General features: G+C 44.2%; 1 protein-coding gene across 1 annotated transcript in view; it reads left to right on the plus strand.

The window, feature by feature from the left end:
* Positions 1-13,706, plus strand: part of RNF34 (ring finger protein 34) — a 70,809-nt gene extending 57,103 nt beyond the window's left edge. The window contains exons 6-7 of the mRNA XM_040346869.1: positions 1,849-1,878; positions 13,278-13,706. Of these exons, the coding sequence (XP_040202803.1) occupies positions 1,849-1,878; positions 13,278-13,465 (218 nt within the window). The 3' untranslated portion in view covers positions 13,466-13,706. The remainder of the gene's footprint in view (positions 1-1,848; positions 1,879-13,277) is intronic.
* Positions 13,707-15,627: the final 1,921 nt, after the last annotated feature.

Genomic DNA, 15,627 nt, shown 5'->3' on the forward strand with positions numbered 1-15,627 from the left:
TGTTTGGCAATCTGGCAAAGATTTGCCAGATTGCCAAACATATATACTTTTTCATCCTAGGTACACACCCCTGAAGAGCGAGCTGGATCTTGCGAAACTTGGCTAGTCGGGTAGTACGATGCCCGTGTACTCCCGGGGCGAATCCTTTTTGACTATATGTAATAGGGATGGAAGTGTGTCACTGGGGACACCAGACCTTCTCTTTTTTCATATATTTTGGGCCTCATGTACACGGCTGCTGCTAAATACACGTTCAGAGGCAGTTGGACACTTTTTTAAACTCATTCAATGTTATCTTATGTATACATGTACACAGGTTAGTTTACTGTCGTTTTTTAAGCAGTTATGTTTATAGGCCTTTTTTTTAAGGCAAAAAAATGTGTTCAGATGCCGAAGTTTCCAACGTTTCAGACGCCAAACGGGTCTAAAGTGGCAACCTGCGTCTGGCCGCATTTCGTTTATAGGCATTGCTTCTAGACGCAAACGCGGCAAAAAACATGGCATGTAAACGCGGCTAAACAGTCGTTTTTAGACACTGGTTTCTATCTGTCATGTTAAATCGTTCAGGAGAGGTTGAACAACGTCTCGTGTACACAAAGTATATGAGGCCCGAGGTAGCAATATGGTTACATTTATTGAAGGTACAACATTTAGGAACGTATTGCTACACTTAGCGGTGCCTCTCTTCTCTTTTATACACTGTAGAAAAATGCTTTGATATACAAGTGCTTTGGATTACAAGCATGTTTCTGGGAGAAATTATGCTCGCAATCCAAGGTTTTACTCTATCAGCCTTATTTCAATAAACTTACTATAAAAAAAAAAAACAGTAACTGCCTTGTGCTATTCAAAGTCATATGTTTGTAAGAAAATCTTCATGCTAAAACTTGCATCTAAATGAGATAGCAGTAGTAGATTATCCACAGTGATGGTCTAGTCCAGTGTTTCTCAACTTTTTTTTCAGGTAAGACTCCCTTTAAAATGATGCACCTAATCTTGAGACACCCCAGTTTAAAATGTGAAAAAATAAAGCACATATACATGTAGCACACACATTAGAGGCTCATTTTTACAATAAAAATATACCTTTTGTACACTGATACTGTTACGGACTAGTCTTCCAGTGTACCTCATGTCTCTCGGCTTCTCTTCCTTGTGCAGCTAACATGACCCCAGTACTGATAAAAAGTAAACAAGGATGCTGTGCAGGCACCTGACATGCTCCTGCTTTATCAACTAATGACAGTTGTTAAAATGCCGGCAGCTGTCCTATATGGTGCCCAAAGCTGCACAATAACAACCTGTGGCTTGTGTGACATAAAAAGGCAGGCTTGTTAACTATTTTTGGGCAATTAATAGGCGTTTTGTTATGGCACCGATTGAAAATAGGCTGCTCTAGTCTGATGCAGTGGCACATATAGGAAAAGAACTTTGCGCACACTTCTTATAGGAGATACTCTGTGTACAGCTGTTTCTTCTTTTTATCTCTGTGTGCTGAAGGCACTCTTTAGATATACCTACAGTTATGGTGAGAGTACGTTCTGTCGGGGTGAGTGAGTGAATTAGCAAACTGATGCATTGTCACTGCTGCCACCTAGAGAATCATCTGAGAAGGAATTCTTATCCAGTAGTTGCACTGTATTGTTTGCAGAACAAGTTGTTATTCAGCAGAGCGAACGCCCTTATATTTTTGCATTGGCTTTCATGTGTAATTGAAAATACGCTGTGCATAATCTACATCTAATTAGTTTGTGTGTTCTATATACAGATTCGCTTTAAAGAAGGGATGGTGTTATTTATATAATCATATTTGTAGTTATCTTTAAAAAAAATCATTTTCTTTTTCAGTGCAACATCTGGAATTCAAACCTGACCAAGGTTAGTTACATTTTATTTTGATTTTTTTTCAGGTACTTAATAGCCCTGTCAATTTTTGCAGCACTTTACATACCGTATTTGCCGGCGTATAAGACGAAAGGACGTATAAGACAACCCCCTATTTTTCCAGCAAAAATGTTGGTTTTGGGAAATACTCAGGGTAAAAGATGACCCCCTTCCTACTAGTCTGTCTGGAAGCTGAGGGGTAGCCAGAACAACCGCTGACAGGAACAACCCGCTGACAGAAACAACCTTTTTTTAAATCTCACTGTGCCATTACATATGACTCACTGTGCCATTACATATGCCTCACTGTGCCATTATACATGCCTCACTGTGCCATTATACATGCCATAGTGTGCCATTACACATGCCTCACTGTGCCATTACACATGCCTCGACGATCTCCCTACCTTCTCCTGTTTGCACAGTTTGTCAGGCTGCGGGCGTCCATTATTCAAAAGCTGCGCCTCCTCCTCAGGCTGTTCTGTGATAGGCGGAACACTAATTTTCCCAGCAGAGCCTCTGTTCAGTGTTCCGCCTATCACGGATGTCCTCTAGTCCGAGGCTGAGGATGAGAAGGCATCCGTTATGGGCGGAACACTGAAACAGAGGCTCTGCTGGGAAAATGAGTGTTCCGCTTATCACGAAACAGCCTGAGGAGTGGGCGCGGCTTTTGAATAATGGATGCCCACAGCCTGAACAGACAGGTATCGGCATATAAGACGACCCCCGAGTTTTGAGGGATTTTTTTACATACAAAAGGTCATCTTATACGCCGGAAAATACGGTATACATTGTACATTCACATCAGTCCCTGCCCTCAAGGCGCTTACAATCTAAGGTCCCTAACTCACATTCATACATATTTCTGTCTTAACAAAATGTGAACACCAGAGATCTGCACTTCGCTTTCCCCATAAAGTAAACCTGCACAAAAAAAGAAATAAAGGAGAGGATTTCTCTTGGTTTTATTCTTTATATTTTCCTGGGCTTGTCTTCGTGTGTGCAGGCATAAAATTCTAGCTTTTGTATTAGAAAGGTGGCTTATAGATTAAGTTGGGGAAGGCCAAGGCAGGGGGAGGGGTTAGGGTTGCGGAGAGACATCTTTGCCGGGAGAACACAGTGATGATTGCTAGCGGCTAAGGCCGCTGGCAATTATTGCATGCTAGAAATCGAACGTGCTGGTTGTACCCAAGTGGCATCAAACAGCCTGCCCATACATATTAGAATAAACAAGAAGCAAAAATGGGAGTTTTAGGGTGCGAAATGAATTACTTTAAGAAGTGATAACAATCTCATCAATTTTATTTAAACAAAGCATGGTTAAAAAGTTAAACTTAAAACCAACACAAAGTTAGATGGTCAAAATACAAAAGTGGGTAGTCTCTACATGTTTCGCCATAATCATTCCGGAGCTTTTGTAAGACCCTATGTGCAAAACCACCCGAAACAGAGACAGAAACTCCAAAGGACCATCAAGGCCTTGCCGGCAAATCAGCGGAGTATTAGTGTGCCATACAGTGAGCAAATCCCTTCAAAAGCAGACCCTGTTTAAATAGAGAATCAAGAGAATAGGGATTAATAGTAGCGTTGTTTCACGTATCTACTTCAAATAGAGATATGTGACCGAATAGGGAATAGATCATCCAGATATTTGTTTTCTTCATCTGAAATTACCTTTCTGATCCTCAAGAGGGAAAATGTTCATTTCAGATGAAGAAAACAAATATTTGGATGACGTAGTCCCAATCAGGTCACATATCACTATTTGAAGTAGATACGTGAAACAACGCTAGTATTAATCCCCATTCTCTATTTAAACAGGGTCTGTTTTTGAAGGGATATGCTTCCTCTATGACAAACTAAGCTGATTTGCCGGCAAGGCCTTGATAGTCCCCTGGAGTTTCTGTCTCTGTTTCGGGTGGTTTTGCACATAGGGTCTTACAAAAGCTCCGGAAGAAGCCACGATTATGGTGAAACATATAGAGGCTACCTACTTTTTTTTTTTTTTAATAAACATTTTTATTAAAGATTTTCAGCAATACAGCAAAATCCTTGACATAGGTACATTGTTCACATATCAAGTTAAGACTTAACAGGGTCCTACAGTAACAATTACATATAAAGGCTCATGTATATGAGTATATCATATGAAACAGGTCAATGAAATACCGTTCAAACACGGATCATAGTCCAAGAGCAAGTGTCAAAATGTAAACCATAAATACCATACCAACCAAGGAATTCGAGACCTCTTAATTCCCATTCTATATTTGTGAAAGAAGCTCCCCTCTGCCCTCCCCACCCCTGATCGGGGACAATCTGTGGGGAGCGCAGAGAGGAGAGTGGTGGGGGTCAAGGTAAAATAGATCTGGCCCACAGCAATCAAGCCAAAAAGAAAGAAAGGGGGGGCAGAGAGGGGAACAGCGAAGAATAGGCCTGCCCGGGCTATCTATGTCCTAACCCATCCCATCCTACCCCTTGAGAAGAGCGAGGCCGGACTTGATGTCCAAAGGGGGGTGAACATCCCTGTGTGGGAAAGAGGGGGAGGGGGGATTGAGGCAGATGGGGAGGACACATGAGTGGAGGAGTATCTGATTGTTAGATCGTCAAGTGAATCTGATATCTGGTGTTATGCTAAGGTTTTCTAAGGCACTGAGAGGTATTTATGTAGGGGGGTTTCTATACAGAGTCCAACATGCCCATGTTTGTCTGTATTTCTCGTGTGTGTCCTTGGATTGATGGATAAGACGCTCCATTTCTTCTACCCTGTCAACACGTGAATGCCATTCTTCAATTGTTGGAATAGTTTTAGATTTCCAGTAGATGGGGATGCATTGGGTGGCAGCATTTATTAAGTGAAGAATTAGTGATCTTCGGTATTGTACTCTTGGTATGGGGGTGTGATGTAGCAGAAATTGCGCTGGAGTAAGGCTTATTGGTATTGTTGTAATTTGTGTGATACGTTCATGCACCTCCCTCCAAAACTGGGCTAATAGAGGGCATTCCCACCAGATATGGAAAAATGAGCCTTCCGCCCCATCACACCTCCAGCAAGAAGGGGAAACTGCTGGAAAGATTTTGTGAAGCTTATCTGGTGTTCGATACCACCTGGTGCACAGTTTATATCGGTTTTCTTGTGCGGAAACATTAACAGTTCCTTTATGTGTGTGTTCCCATATAATGTTCCAGTCTTCGTCAGATAGAGACATGGAGAGATCCTTGTCCCAGGCTGAGCGAGTGTTTGAAGAAGGAGGCGATTTTGGCATTAGTAATGAATGTAACGTGGAAATCAGATGGCGCTTTGGTTCTCCCGCCGTGCATATTTGTTCTAAGGGAGAGAGATCTCTACACCATTTCGGATGTGACTGAGTGGGACCTAAAAAATGTTTAATTTGGAGATATTTAAATATAGACATGTTCACCTGAGGGAATGCTTTTATTAGTTCTGGATAGGATAATAAATCGCCATTGTGGAAGAATTGGTACGCTCTAATGGCTTGGGAGTTGGGCCCCGTCACTGGGTTTTTGTAGGTTATATTTGGTATGAAATCGGGATTGTGCGATAGAGGTGTCAACGGTCCTGGGGATGGAGTTAATTTCAGGGTTCGACATATCGTCTTAAGATTCTGGAGTGTAGGACCTATTAAAGGGTGATTAAGGCATTCTGTGGGGATCGAGCGCTGATCTATCCATGGCAAATGGGTAATCGGGAAGGAGAGGAATGCATTTTCCAAGGTAATCCAGTCCTTATTTCCAATGTGGAGATGCCAATCTACGAGTCTAGTAAGCAAACAAGATTTGTGGTATAGGGCTAGATCAGGTATACCCAGGCCCCCCTCGTGCTTTGGTTGAGACAGTCTATCCCAACTCAGTCTGGGTGCCTGGCCAGCCCACAGAAATACTCTACAGTGTCTTTTGAACGTTGTAAAGAAGGCCTGTGGGATCATGATTGGGACCGCTTGGAGAAGATATAAGATTCTTGGAAGGATATTCATCGTAAGGATTGCTGATCTACCAAACCACGAAAATCTGCCATTGTTCCAGTCCACTAGGTCTGTTTTGATAGTTGAGAGAATTGGTAGGAAGTTTAATGAGAATAACTTACTTAGGTCTTTGGGGATTTTAACGCCCAGGTATGTGATATATTCAGGCTCCCATTTGAATGGAAAGTTTTGTTTACAAAGGTCCACTACTGGGGTTGGAAGAGAAATGTTAAGAGCTAGCGATTTGTCGAAGTTAATTTGTAAATTAGCCAAAATGTTAAACAATTTAAAGTCCTTCAAGAGATTGGGGATTGTAGTTATTGGATCCGAAAGGAATAGCAGGACATCATCTGCGTAAGCCGCTGTCTTGTATTGCTTTCCCCGGATCTCAATACCCTTGATTGCGTCGTTCGCCCTAAGTTTTCTAAGAAAGGGTTCCATCGTAAGAATGAAGATGAGGGGGGATAGGGGACAACCCTGACGGGTTCCATTGGCTATGGAGAAGGCATCCGACAGGTGGCCGTTTACCCTGACCCGGGCCGTGGGACCAGAGTACAGCAGTTGGATCATCTGGGTAAGACGTGGTGGAAGTCCCATTTTAGTCAGGACCGCCTGCAAGAAGTCCCAGGCCACTCTGTCGAACGCCTTCTCGGCATCCAACGACAGAAAAAAACCAGTGTTCCTTGTGGAGGACAGCCAGTGATGAATGTTGAGAGCTTTTATAGTGTTGTCCCTGGCCTCTCTGCCAGGGACAAAGCCAACTTGATCAGTTGTGATAAATTTAGGGATCAGTGGGAGGATACGGTTGGAGAGTATTTTGGCGTACAACTTGATATCGACGTTTAATAGCGAAATCGGTCTATAATTGGTGACAAGCGTAACATCTTTGCCAGCTTTGGGAATCAGGGAGATATGGGCCTCTAACAAGTCTTTTGTGTGTGAAGGGGAGTCCAGAAGGGTATTAAAGGTAGAGAGAAAATGGGGGGATAGTGTGTCAGAGAATGTCTTGTAGTAGCTAAGTGGCAGACCGTCTGGGCCAGGACTTTTCCCCGGTTTAAGTTGGCTTATTGCTAATGTGATTTCATCCGCAGTGATTGGGGAACCTAGGTCGGCAATATCGTCAGGGGCGGTATGTGTTGGGCAAAATTCTGACAGAAAATCCTCTATCAAGGTCTTCCTATCAGGAGCTGTTTCTTGTTGACGGGAGTTCTGTAGATTATATAACCCAGAAAAATATCTGACAAATTGATCTGCTATTCCGTTGTTAGTAACTATGGATTCCCCGGAAATGGCCGTGACATTGTTAATGGTATGGGATGCCTTTTTTTTTTTGTAAGGCCGCTGCCAAAAGTTTACCCGACTTATTCCCATATTCATAGAAAAGTTTATTTGTCAGTGTATGTTTACGGGCAAGTCTTTTTTTGATTTCACCAAGGAGTTCTTCACGGGCTTTAACTAGCTCGTCGTGTGTTTGGGTAGCTAATGTTTGTTTGTGTGTTAGTTCCAGGGCCTTAATTTTTTCTGATAGCTCTAAAATGTGCGCTTTCCGTACCTTGGCTCTCTTGGCCATTATTGAGATGAAATGTCCTCGAACCACGCACTTATGGGCGGCCCAGGCCAAAGGGGCGGACGTGTCTTCAGTTAAGTTTTCCGAGAAATAATTGGAGAGGACCTTAGATATGTCCGAGGTGTGATTGTTGTCTAACAAGATAGAGTCATCCAGTCTCCAAATGGGTGATCTGGGACGACTCGTAGGGATCGATAGTAAAATGGTGATCGGGTGATGATCTGACAGTAGCATTGGGTCGATAGTGGCGTTTACTAGGGCGGTAAGATCGTTTTGTGAGAGGAAAAGGTGGTCTATCCGTGAATATTTTTTATGCAGTGGTGAGAAGTATGTGAAATCCTTCACGTTTGGGTGGAGTGTTCTCCAAGTGTCGTGAAGGGACAAAGTGGAGAGGGTGGATTTAATAGCTTTCAGCGCACTGAATTTTAGACAGGTGGAGCCATTGGATGTGTCTAGATCTGGTTGCAGGGGAACATTAAAGTCCCCACCTAAAATGAGGGTACCTCTTTGGAAAGATGTAAGTTGGTAAAGGGTCGAACGGAAAAAGGGAACTTGTTTTGTGTTGGGGGCATAAATATTCGCTATTGTGTACATCACATTGTGTATGGTACCCCGCAGGAATATGTATCGTCCCTGAGGGTCCCTCTGGGTATCTAGAATTTCAAAAGGACAGTGTCGCGAAATTAATACCGATACTCCCTTGGATCTTGCCTCATTATTAGGGGCGTGAAACACTAGTGGGAAGTTCCTGTCAGTTAATTTAGGTATTGTATCTGCACGAAAATGTGTCTCTTGGAGGAAAGCTATGTGTACTTTTTCTTTTTGTAGTAAGAAAAGTAAACGCGACCGTTTTTCGGGGGTGTTCAATCCCCTAATATTCAGGGAGTATATTTTAATGTGACTTAAAGGTCCCGCTCTCTGTGCAGGGGGTAAGGGGGGTGATATCGGGGTCATATCTGCAATGTACTAGATCTGATGGGAAAATGAAGGGAACTATGTTAGGCACGGGGCAGGATGGGAAGTATACAGGCCTCAAGTGAGGTCTACAAAGGCAAGTGCAGTGTTGGTAGAGCGGGCCAGGCGACCCGTGAGTTCTAGATACCGATTAAGTGGTGAAGGTCATTCCACTCACTTTCTATATACAAAGAACAATCGGAAAATTACAGTGGATGCCAGACCCCCAGGAACCTACCACAATCCCCAGAGGGCCAGCACACCACTGTTGCGGGGTTAGCCAAGCCAGCCGAGGAAAAAGAAACACTATTATTGAAGCTTAACCTGAAAGTTTCTAGCAAAGTTATTAAAGTTATTAAGCAAACAAATAAATGTAACCAATAGTAGCCAAGCCACCTCAGAGTGGATTCAGACTGAGAGGAGACAGGGAGTACATTAAAGATGTACTAGGTACCAATTTTGTTGGTGACTAAAAGTAGATCACAATCACCTATTTAAATTTGAACCGTGAGGGGTTTCTCAGTGTGAATCTCATTCTGATCAATACAACAACTTTTTCTTATCACCTAAGAAAGTGTAATAAAGAGAGACCGTTAACAATTAGAATATACTAAATAATCGCTATTAACAGTAATAATAATCAATTTTGAGACTACCACATGACCGAGCCTATTCTGCAGTCTCCTTTCTGGGAGAAATGACAGTGGTGTGGATCTGTTGCGAACACACCCGGTCAAGCTAGTTTACCTGTTACCTCTGACACTCCAGGATCTCGAGGGGCCAGTAACAACATAGAAGGGAGGAGAGGTGCCAGAGAGGCCCTGGGTCTCTGTTTAACCCAAAGTGAGAACCTTACTGTACTCGGTTTTGGGTTTAAAGTGAGTTGCCAAAGTCACACTACCCCGGTGGAGTGAAGGACAAAATGACACTAACACTAGAGGACGAGATGGCAGTACAATGTCCTTTGGTTGAAGTACATCTTAAGTGTCCTTAGCGGAATTTCTGGGGTCAAGATGTGTCCACTGTTAATTCCAGAGGGAAGATTATGCAGATAGGCCCCGTAGCACCAGTCAGTGTGAAACAAAAATAGCATCGTGACCCAAGTGCGCAGGAGAGAGGTATCTCTCAGTATCAAAAACTTAGATGGGGGATGAACTTGGTTGAGCCACGGGGAAAACTTTCCCATTAAGAACTCAGGAGGAAGGGGTAGAACGGAACACATCAACTAGCAATTGATAAAACTTTCAAGGGCCGTTGGATGATTTGAATCAATGTCAAGTCTATTACTCGTTATGGTCTCTTCTGGCCCTCCTGGCCTCCGGTGGGGTCATTTGGTCTTGTTCTCTTCTTACTTCTGAGGAGTTCTGAGGGGTTCTTGAGTTAGAGGGAGATCTCATCCTGCGAAACCTGGTGGTTTGGGTGTCCATGGGTGTTTCAGGTGGTTTCCCTCTTCTCCCAACTGGCGGTAGGGTGCGTACCAATCAGGCACTGAAATTGGTGGCAGGCCTAGTGTTTCACAGAACCTGGGCAGGTCTTCTGGCACTCTCAAAGAAGCATTGCGACCTTGGTTCGAGGCTGCCAAACAGAAGGGGAATTTCCATTTATACCTAATGTCTTTTGACCGCAACACATCCAACAATGGTTTAAGATCGCGCCTATGTTGCAGGGTGATTCCTGAAAGGTCTTGGTATAGTTGGACCGGGGTTTCACCGCAGTACAGTCTCTGACCTCTGGCCCTACTCAGGATTTCTTCTTTTAGTTTGAAATTAGTCATACAGCATATTATGTCCCTAGGGGGATCTGTATCTCTACCCCTTGGGCGTAGGGCACGGTGTATTCTCTCAAAGTCGATGAAGGTTTGAGGGGGTTTACCTAAAATCGAATTGAATAGGGCGGTGACTTCTTTTTGGATTTGATCTCCCTCAATTACCTCAGGCATTCCTCTCACGCGAAGATTCCGGCGTCGGCCTCTGTTGTCTAAATCTTCCAGTTGTCGATTAACTTCCCTTAGCTGGAGGGTATGGTCATCTATCTTTCTGGTGGATTTTTGTAGAATTACTTCGTGTTCATCCGTTATCTGTTCAGTAGCAGACACCCTGTCGGCAAGAGAGCGCAGGTCTATGCGGAGTTCTGCTATTGCTGCGGCCAGAGTATCCTTGATGTCTGCCGCTACTGCTCTTAAGTCCAATATATTGATCTGTTGCATTCCAGCACTCCCGGTGCCTGCCATAGCCCCTGTCATTTGAGAGGTTATCTCTGGTTCTGGAGCTGTCAGCACAATTTCTGTGGGAGATTGTGAGGATGTTTGGGAAGTATTCTGGGTACGACCCCGGCGGGTGGGTGCCATGCTACCTTGGGAATTGCGATGTTGATCCGTAGTACTATGTCCTGCTACACCAGTGTGTTCTCTGGGAGACCGGGACCGAGATGCCGAGGAGTGGCGTGATGAGGTTCCCATAATCACCGGTACCCGGGAGGAGAAGGAAAACGACTACAGAAATATCTTCCTTCTTTTTGAGCAGTCTGTGCTTTATTATACTGCAGTTTCTCCTCAGGGTATGCTGTAATGAGGTACAATGCAACTCAGCAGTGAGGATAGTGAGTTTACTCAGGAGTAATTGTCGGCCACCACTGGGTGATCCAAGCTAGCAGTCGGGTAGGAGTTCTGACTGACTTTGCGGTTTTATTCAGCGTTCAAGCACAAAATGGCCTATAACACTTGATGTTCCTCCCCTGCCTTCCTTTCAGAGTAGTTGGTGGGATAATAGGGGTTCAGCAAGACCGGGCGTAGAACAGAAAGGGGTCTCCTGGATGAACTGTATGACCCAGTATATAGGGTAAGGGCCGGTATTACAGACCGCCAGGCACTCTATCCAGGGGGGGTGATATCTTGGTCATGTCCCCAAAAACGTTCAGGCCCCAGTTCCAGGGATGCTGTGGTTTGGGTCAGTCAGGGGTGTCAGGTGTACTCCACAGAGGCATCCACAGGGAGGACCAAGATGGCCGCCGACACCGGGTCTTTCTGTTCAGTTCAGGGGCTTCCAGGTGAGTATTACCTGGTGCTGGTGGTGTCCTCGGGCTGTACAATCCCCGATCCGGGAGGTGATAATGTGTACCGGAGCAGGGGCGAGCTAGATACTCGGCTGGGCGCCTTCACTGAGGGGACCAAGATGGCCGCCGCGTCAGACTGGGAGCCGAGTGCGCGGCCCCTCAGGGAATCCGTGAGGTAATTTGCTGTGGTTCGGAGGTGCCCCCCTAGGCTGCGCGGACCCCGGTTCAGATAAGGGAGGGATGTTAGAGAGCGCTGGGGGTCAGTTGAAACCGGGCGGCTCCGACGCCGGAGGGATCAAAATGGCCGCGGCTCCGTGACTAGGCCGAAGCCGCGGTCTTTCCTGAAACGCGTCCCCCGGTCCGGGAAATTCGTCCACGGCAGAGGCTACCTACTTTTGTATTTTGACCATCTACTTTTATGTGTTGGTTTTAAATTGAACTTTTTAACCATGCTTTGTTTAAAGTTGAGGTTCACCCTCAAAAAAAATTCTGACATCACATGGAGTCGAGCCATCCTACCGACAGAATGCCGGTGTTTTTTTTTTTTTTTTTTTCTCAGCACATACCTCGTTATCACGATTTTCACCCCCCGGCAATCCCGCGGGACTGGGCGTTCCCAAGAACTGCCTGTGATTGACAGGCTTCCGAACGGCGCATACTGCGCGTCACAGGTTGCCAACAGAACCCGAACGTTGGTGCGAAGGCGCCGTATAGAGCCGCACCGACGTTCGGGTTTTTTCGGCAACCTGTGACGCGCAGTATGCGCCGTTCGGAAGCCTGTCAATCACAGGCAGTGCTTGGGAACGCCCAGTCCCGCGGGATTGCCGGGGGGTGAAAATCGTGATAACGAGGTATGTGCCGAGAAAAAAAAAAACACCGGCATTCTGTCGGTAGGATGGCTCGACTCCATGTGATGTCAGAATTTTTTTTGAGGGTGAACCTCCACTTTAAATAAAATTGATGAAATTGTTATTGTTTCTTAAACTCCCATTTTCGCTTTCTTGTTTATTCTATTATTATTATTATAGGGAGGTGGTGTATTGTTAAGACCTCCTATTCTTGGATTTAAAACCATTTTTTCAGCAGGAACAGATTCAAACCATCTATAGCCGGCTTAAGAATTGGGATGGGTGATGGCTGTTGTGTTTTTTTTGCTACGTATCTGTCTCAAAGCTTATATGAAAATAAAATGTTACAAAAACGTGTAAAAACCAACAATGGAAGGGGGAAGGATAATAGTGGTTGGGAAGGGATTCAAAACCACCCAGACATCAGAGAGTCGTTGCCTACAGAGAACAAGCAATTCTCTCATGCCCATGTACACCAAAAAGCCAGATACACACGATCTGATTATCAGACACATTTCCGTCCGTTTTTTTGTATGCTGCTAGTCTCAAATCGAAATTGAAGATGTTACTCGACATACAAAAATTCTTGTATGACAGAATTCAACGTCAGAAGTGACGTAATGTGTCTCATTGTTTTGTATGTGTTCCTTCATTTTTGAGCATGCGTCGTCTTGCTCTTTTTTTTCGGCCGAAAACTACTAATTAAACAGAAATTGGATGTTGTGTTCACACCCAACAAAAATTTTAGAGCCTGCACATCCAGTTTTTGTAATCGGCTGTTGAAAGCACCGTACTATTGATCCGAAAATCGGGCATTGCACAAAATTTTACTTCAATTTTCTGATCGTGTGTAGGGGGCTTTACTAATTATAACAATTAAATAGTCTGTCCATGAAGTAATACGGGTTCTGTGCCCATCATAATCTTTCACTTTTGTTGCTCTCCACACCTCCCCCTGAATAGACTTTCTAACATATCTGTCTCTTTCAGAACGAGATCGGCTGCAGCTGACTGGTATAGATGATAACCTCTGCCGTATTTGCATGGATGCTTTAATCGATTGCGTTCTCCTGGAATGTGGCCACATGGTAACATGTACCAAATGTGGCAAGAGGATGAGCGAGTGTCCAATCTGCCGACAGTATGTGGTGCGGGCTGTTCACGTCTTCAAATCTTAAATATCCAGACCAAATAAAATGTGTGACTTGGCTCTATGTCTTGGGGCTCAAAGTGTGTAAAAAAAAAAAAAGGGAAAAATGGTTTTCTGTATAGCTTCTGAGTGATATGATGTTTAGAGATGTTTTGTAATACCATTAGGATGTATACATGAGAAGTGTTCAGACAACTGCATGCTGGTGTGTGTTTATGAATCTGGAATGAATGCCCTCATTCTAAGAAATAAAATATTTACTTGTGGAATGGAAGGCTAAAAACACATTTATTAAAGTAAATATCCACATTACATTACTGATGATTTCCAAATCTTAAGTGGAGCATTTAAAATTCTCTAAAGCCTAGTACATACGTTTATAAAGTCAGACGAAAAATTCGGCTTTCAAATCGATCGCATGACAATCTGATCGTTTGTACACAGCTTTCAAGAGCCAATCACAACAGTTCATCTGAAGGGATAAACACAAAAATTTATTGTACGATTTTTCGTTTTAAACAGTACAGTATTTGTTCGAAAAAAAATAAATAAAAATCAGAAGAGTAGGACCACGTATGCTCGTGAACGCAATTCAACACATTGCATCACTTCCAAAGTTGTATTCTCTCATATGAGAATTTTTGTAAGTTTAGTAGCCTCTTCATTTATAAAAAAAAAAAAAAAAAGACAATCATTTGTCCGATATTCGCTTAAAGCGGGGGTTCACCCTATTAAAAAAAAAAAATTTTTTTTTTTTTATTATACCATTACATTCGGCATCGTAGCGCGAGCTACAGTATGCCGGTCTTACATTTTTTATCCCCGTACTCACTGTGCTATGGATCATTGAAGATTCCGGGGAATGGGCGTTCCTATGGTGAGAGAAGGTGATTGACGGCCGGCCCTGGCACGTCACGCTCCTCCGGAAATAGCCGAAATAGGCTTGGCTCTTCACGGCGCCTGCGCATAGCCTGTGCGCAGGCGCCGTGAAGAGCCGAGACCTACTCCGGCTGTCTTCGGGGAGCGTGACGTGCCAGAGCCGGCCGTCAATCATCCTCCCTCTCCATAGGCACGCCCATTCCCCGCGGGAGTCGGAATCTTCAATGATCGATAGCACAGTGAGTACGGGGATTAAAAATTTAAGACCGGCATACCGTAGCTCGCGCTACGATGCCGAATGTAATGGTATAATGATGTTAAGGAGGGTGAACCACCGCTTTAAGGAGGTAGAAGTGTTTTCAATTACAGAAGAGACATACAGTACTTTGCCTCTTCTGCAATAAAGGATTCTTCTAGCAAACCCTACACAGAGCTGTGCATGTGCATACCAACTGCTATCGGTATTGATGATAAATCGGCAATAGAACTATTCATAATCTTTAAATGGTGGCACACAAGCATATAGAAATGTATACTATACCTTTCAAGAGATGCTTTGTAACCCTGTGATTATCTAAAACAATGCAGATTCCTTAGGCCCCTTTCACACTTGCACACTGCATGTCCGCTTTTTCATCCATCCGTGTACGGATAAAAAAAGGAACATACATTGGTCCCTATGAGATTGCGGGTGTCAGCGGATGAACATCCGGTGACACCCGATCTCGCCCGCCTCCGCATTCCTCCGTTTCTGCAGACGGAGGAAAACCCTATTTTTTCTTCTGTCTGCGGATCGGGTGAACACGGACAGACAGTCCATGTTCATCAGATCCCCCCATAGGGGAGAGCGGAGAAAAGACAGGGCCGTCCCTGCACAGTGTGCGGGGACCGCCCTGTCATCCGCCGGCTCAGCGGGGATCAACGGAGCGATCCCCGCTGAGCAAGCGGAGGTTCACGGGGCGGAGAATTACTGATCTGCCCTGTGTGAAAGGAGCCCAACGGTTCAAATCGCAATGAAGCACTTGCTGATGCGCCCTTTATTGTATTAACCACTTCCTTACTGGGCACATATACCCCTTCCTGACCAGGTGAAATTTCAGCTTCCGGCACTGCGTCGCTTTAACTGACAATTGCGCGGTCATGCGACGTGGCTCCCAAACAAAATTGAAGTCCTTTTTTCCCCACAAATAGAGCTTTTTTTTTGTGGTATTTGATCACCTCTGCGGTTTTTATTTTTTGCGCTATAAACAAAAATAGAGCGACAATTTGGAAAAAAAAACAATATTTTTTACTTGTTACTATAATAAATTG

The sequence above is a fragment of the Rana temporaria genome, chromosome 1 (genome assembly GCF_905171775.1).
Source record: "Rana temporaria chromosome 1, aRanTem1.1, whole genome shotgun sequence".
Taxonomy (NCBI): Eukaryota; Metazoa; Chordata; class Amphibia; order Anura; family Ranidae; genus Rana; species Rana temporaria.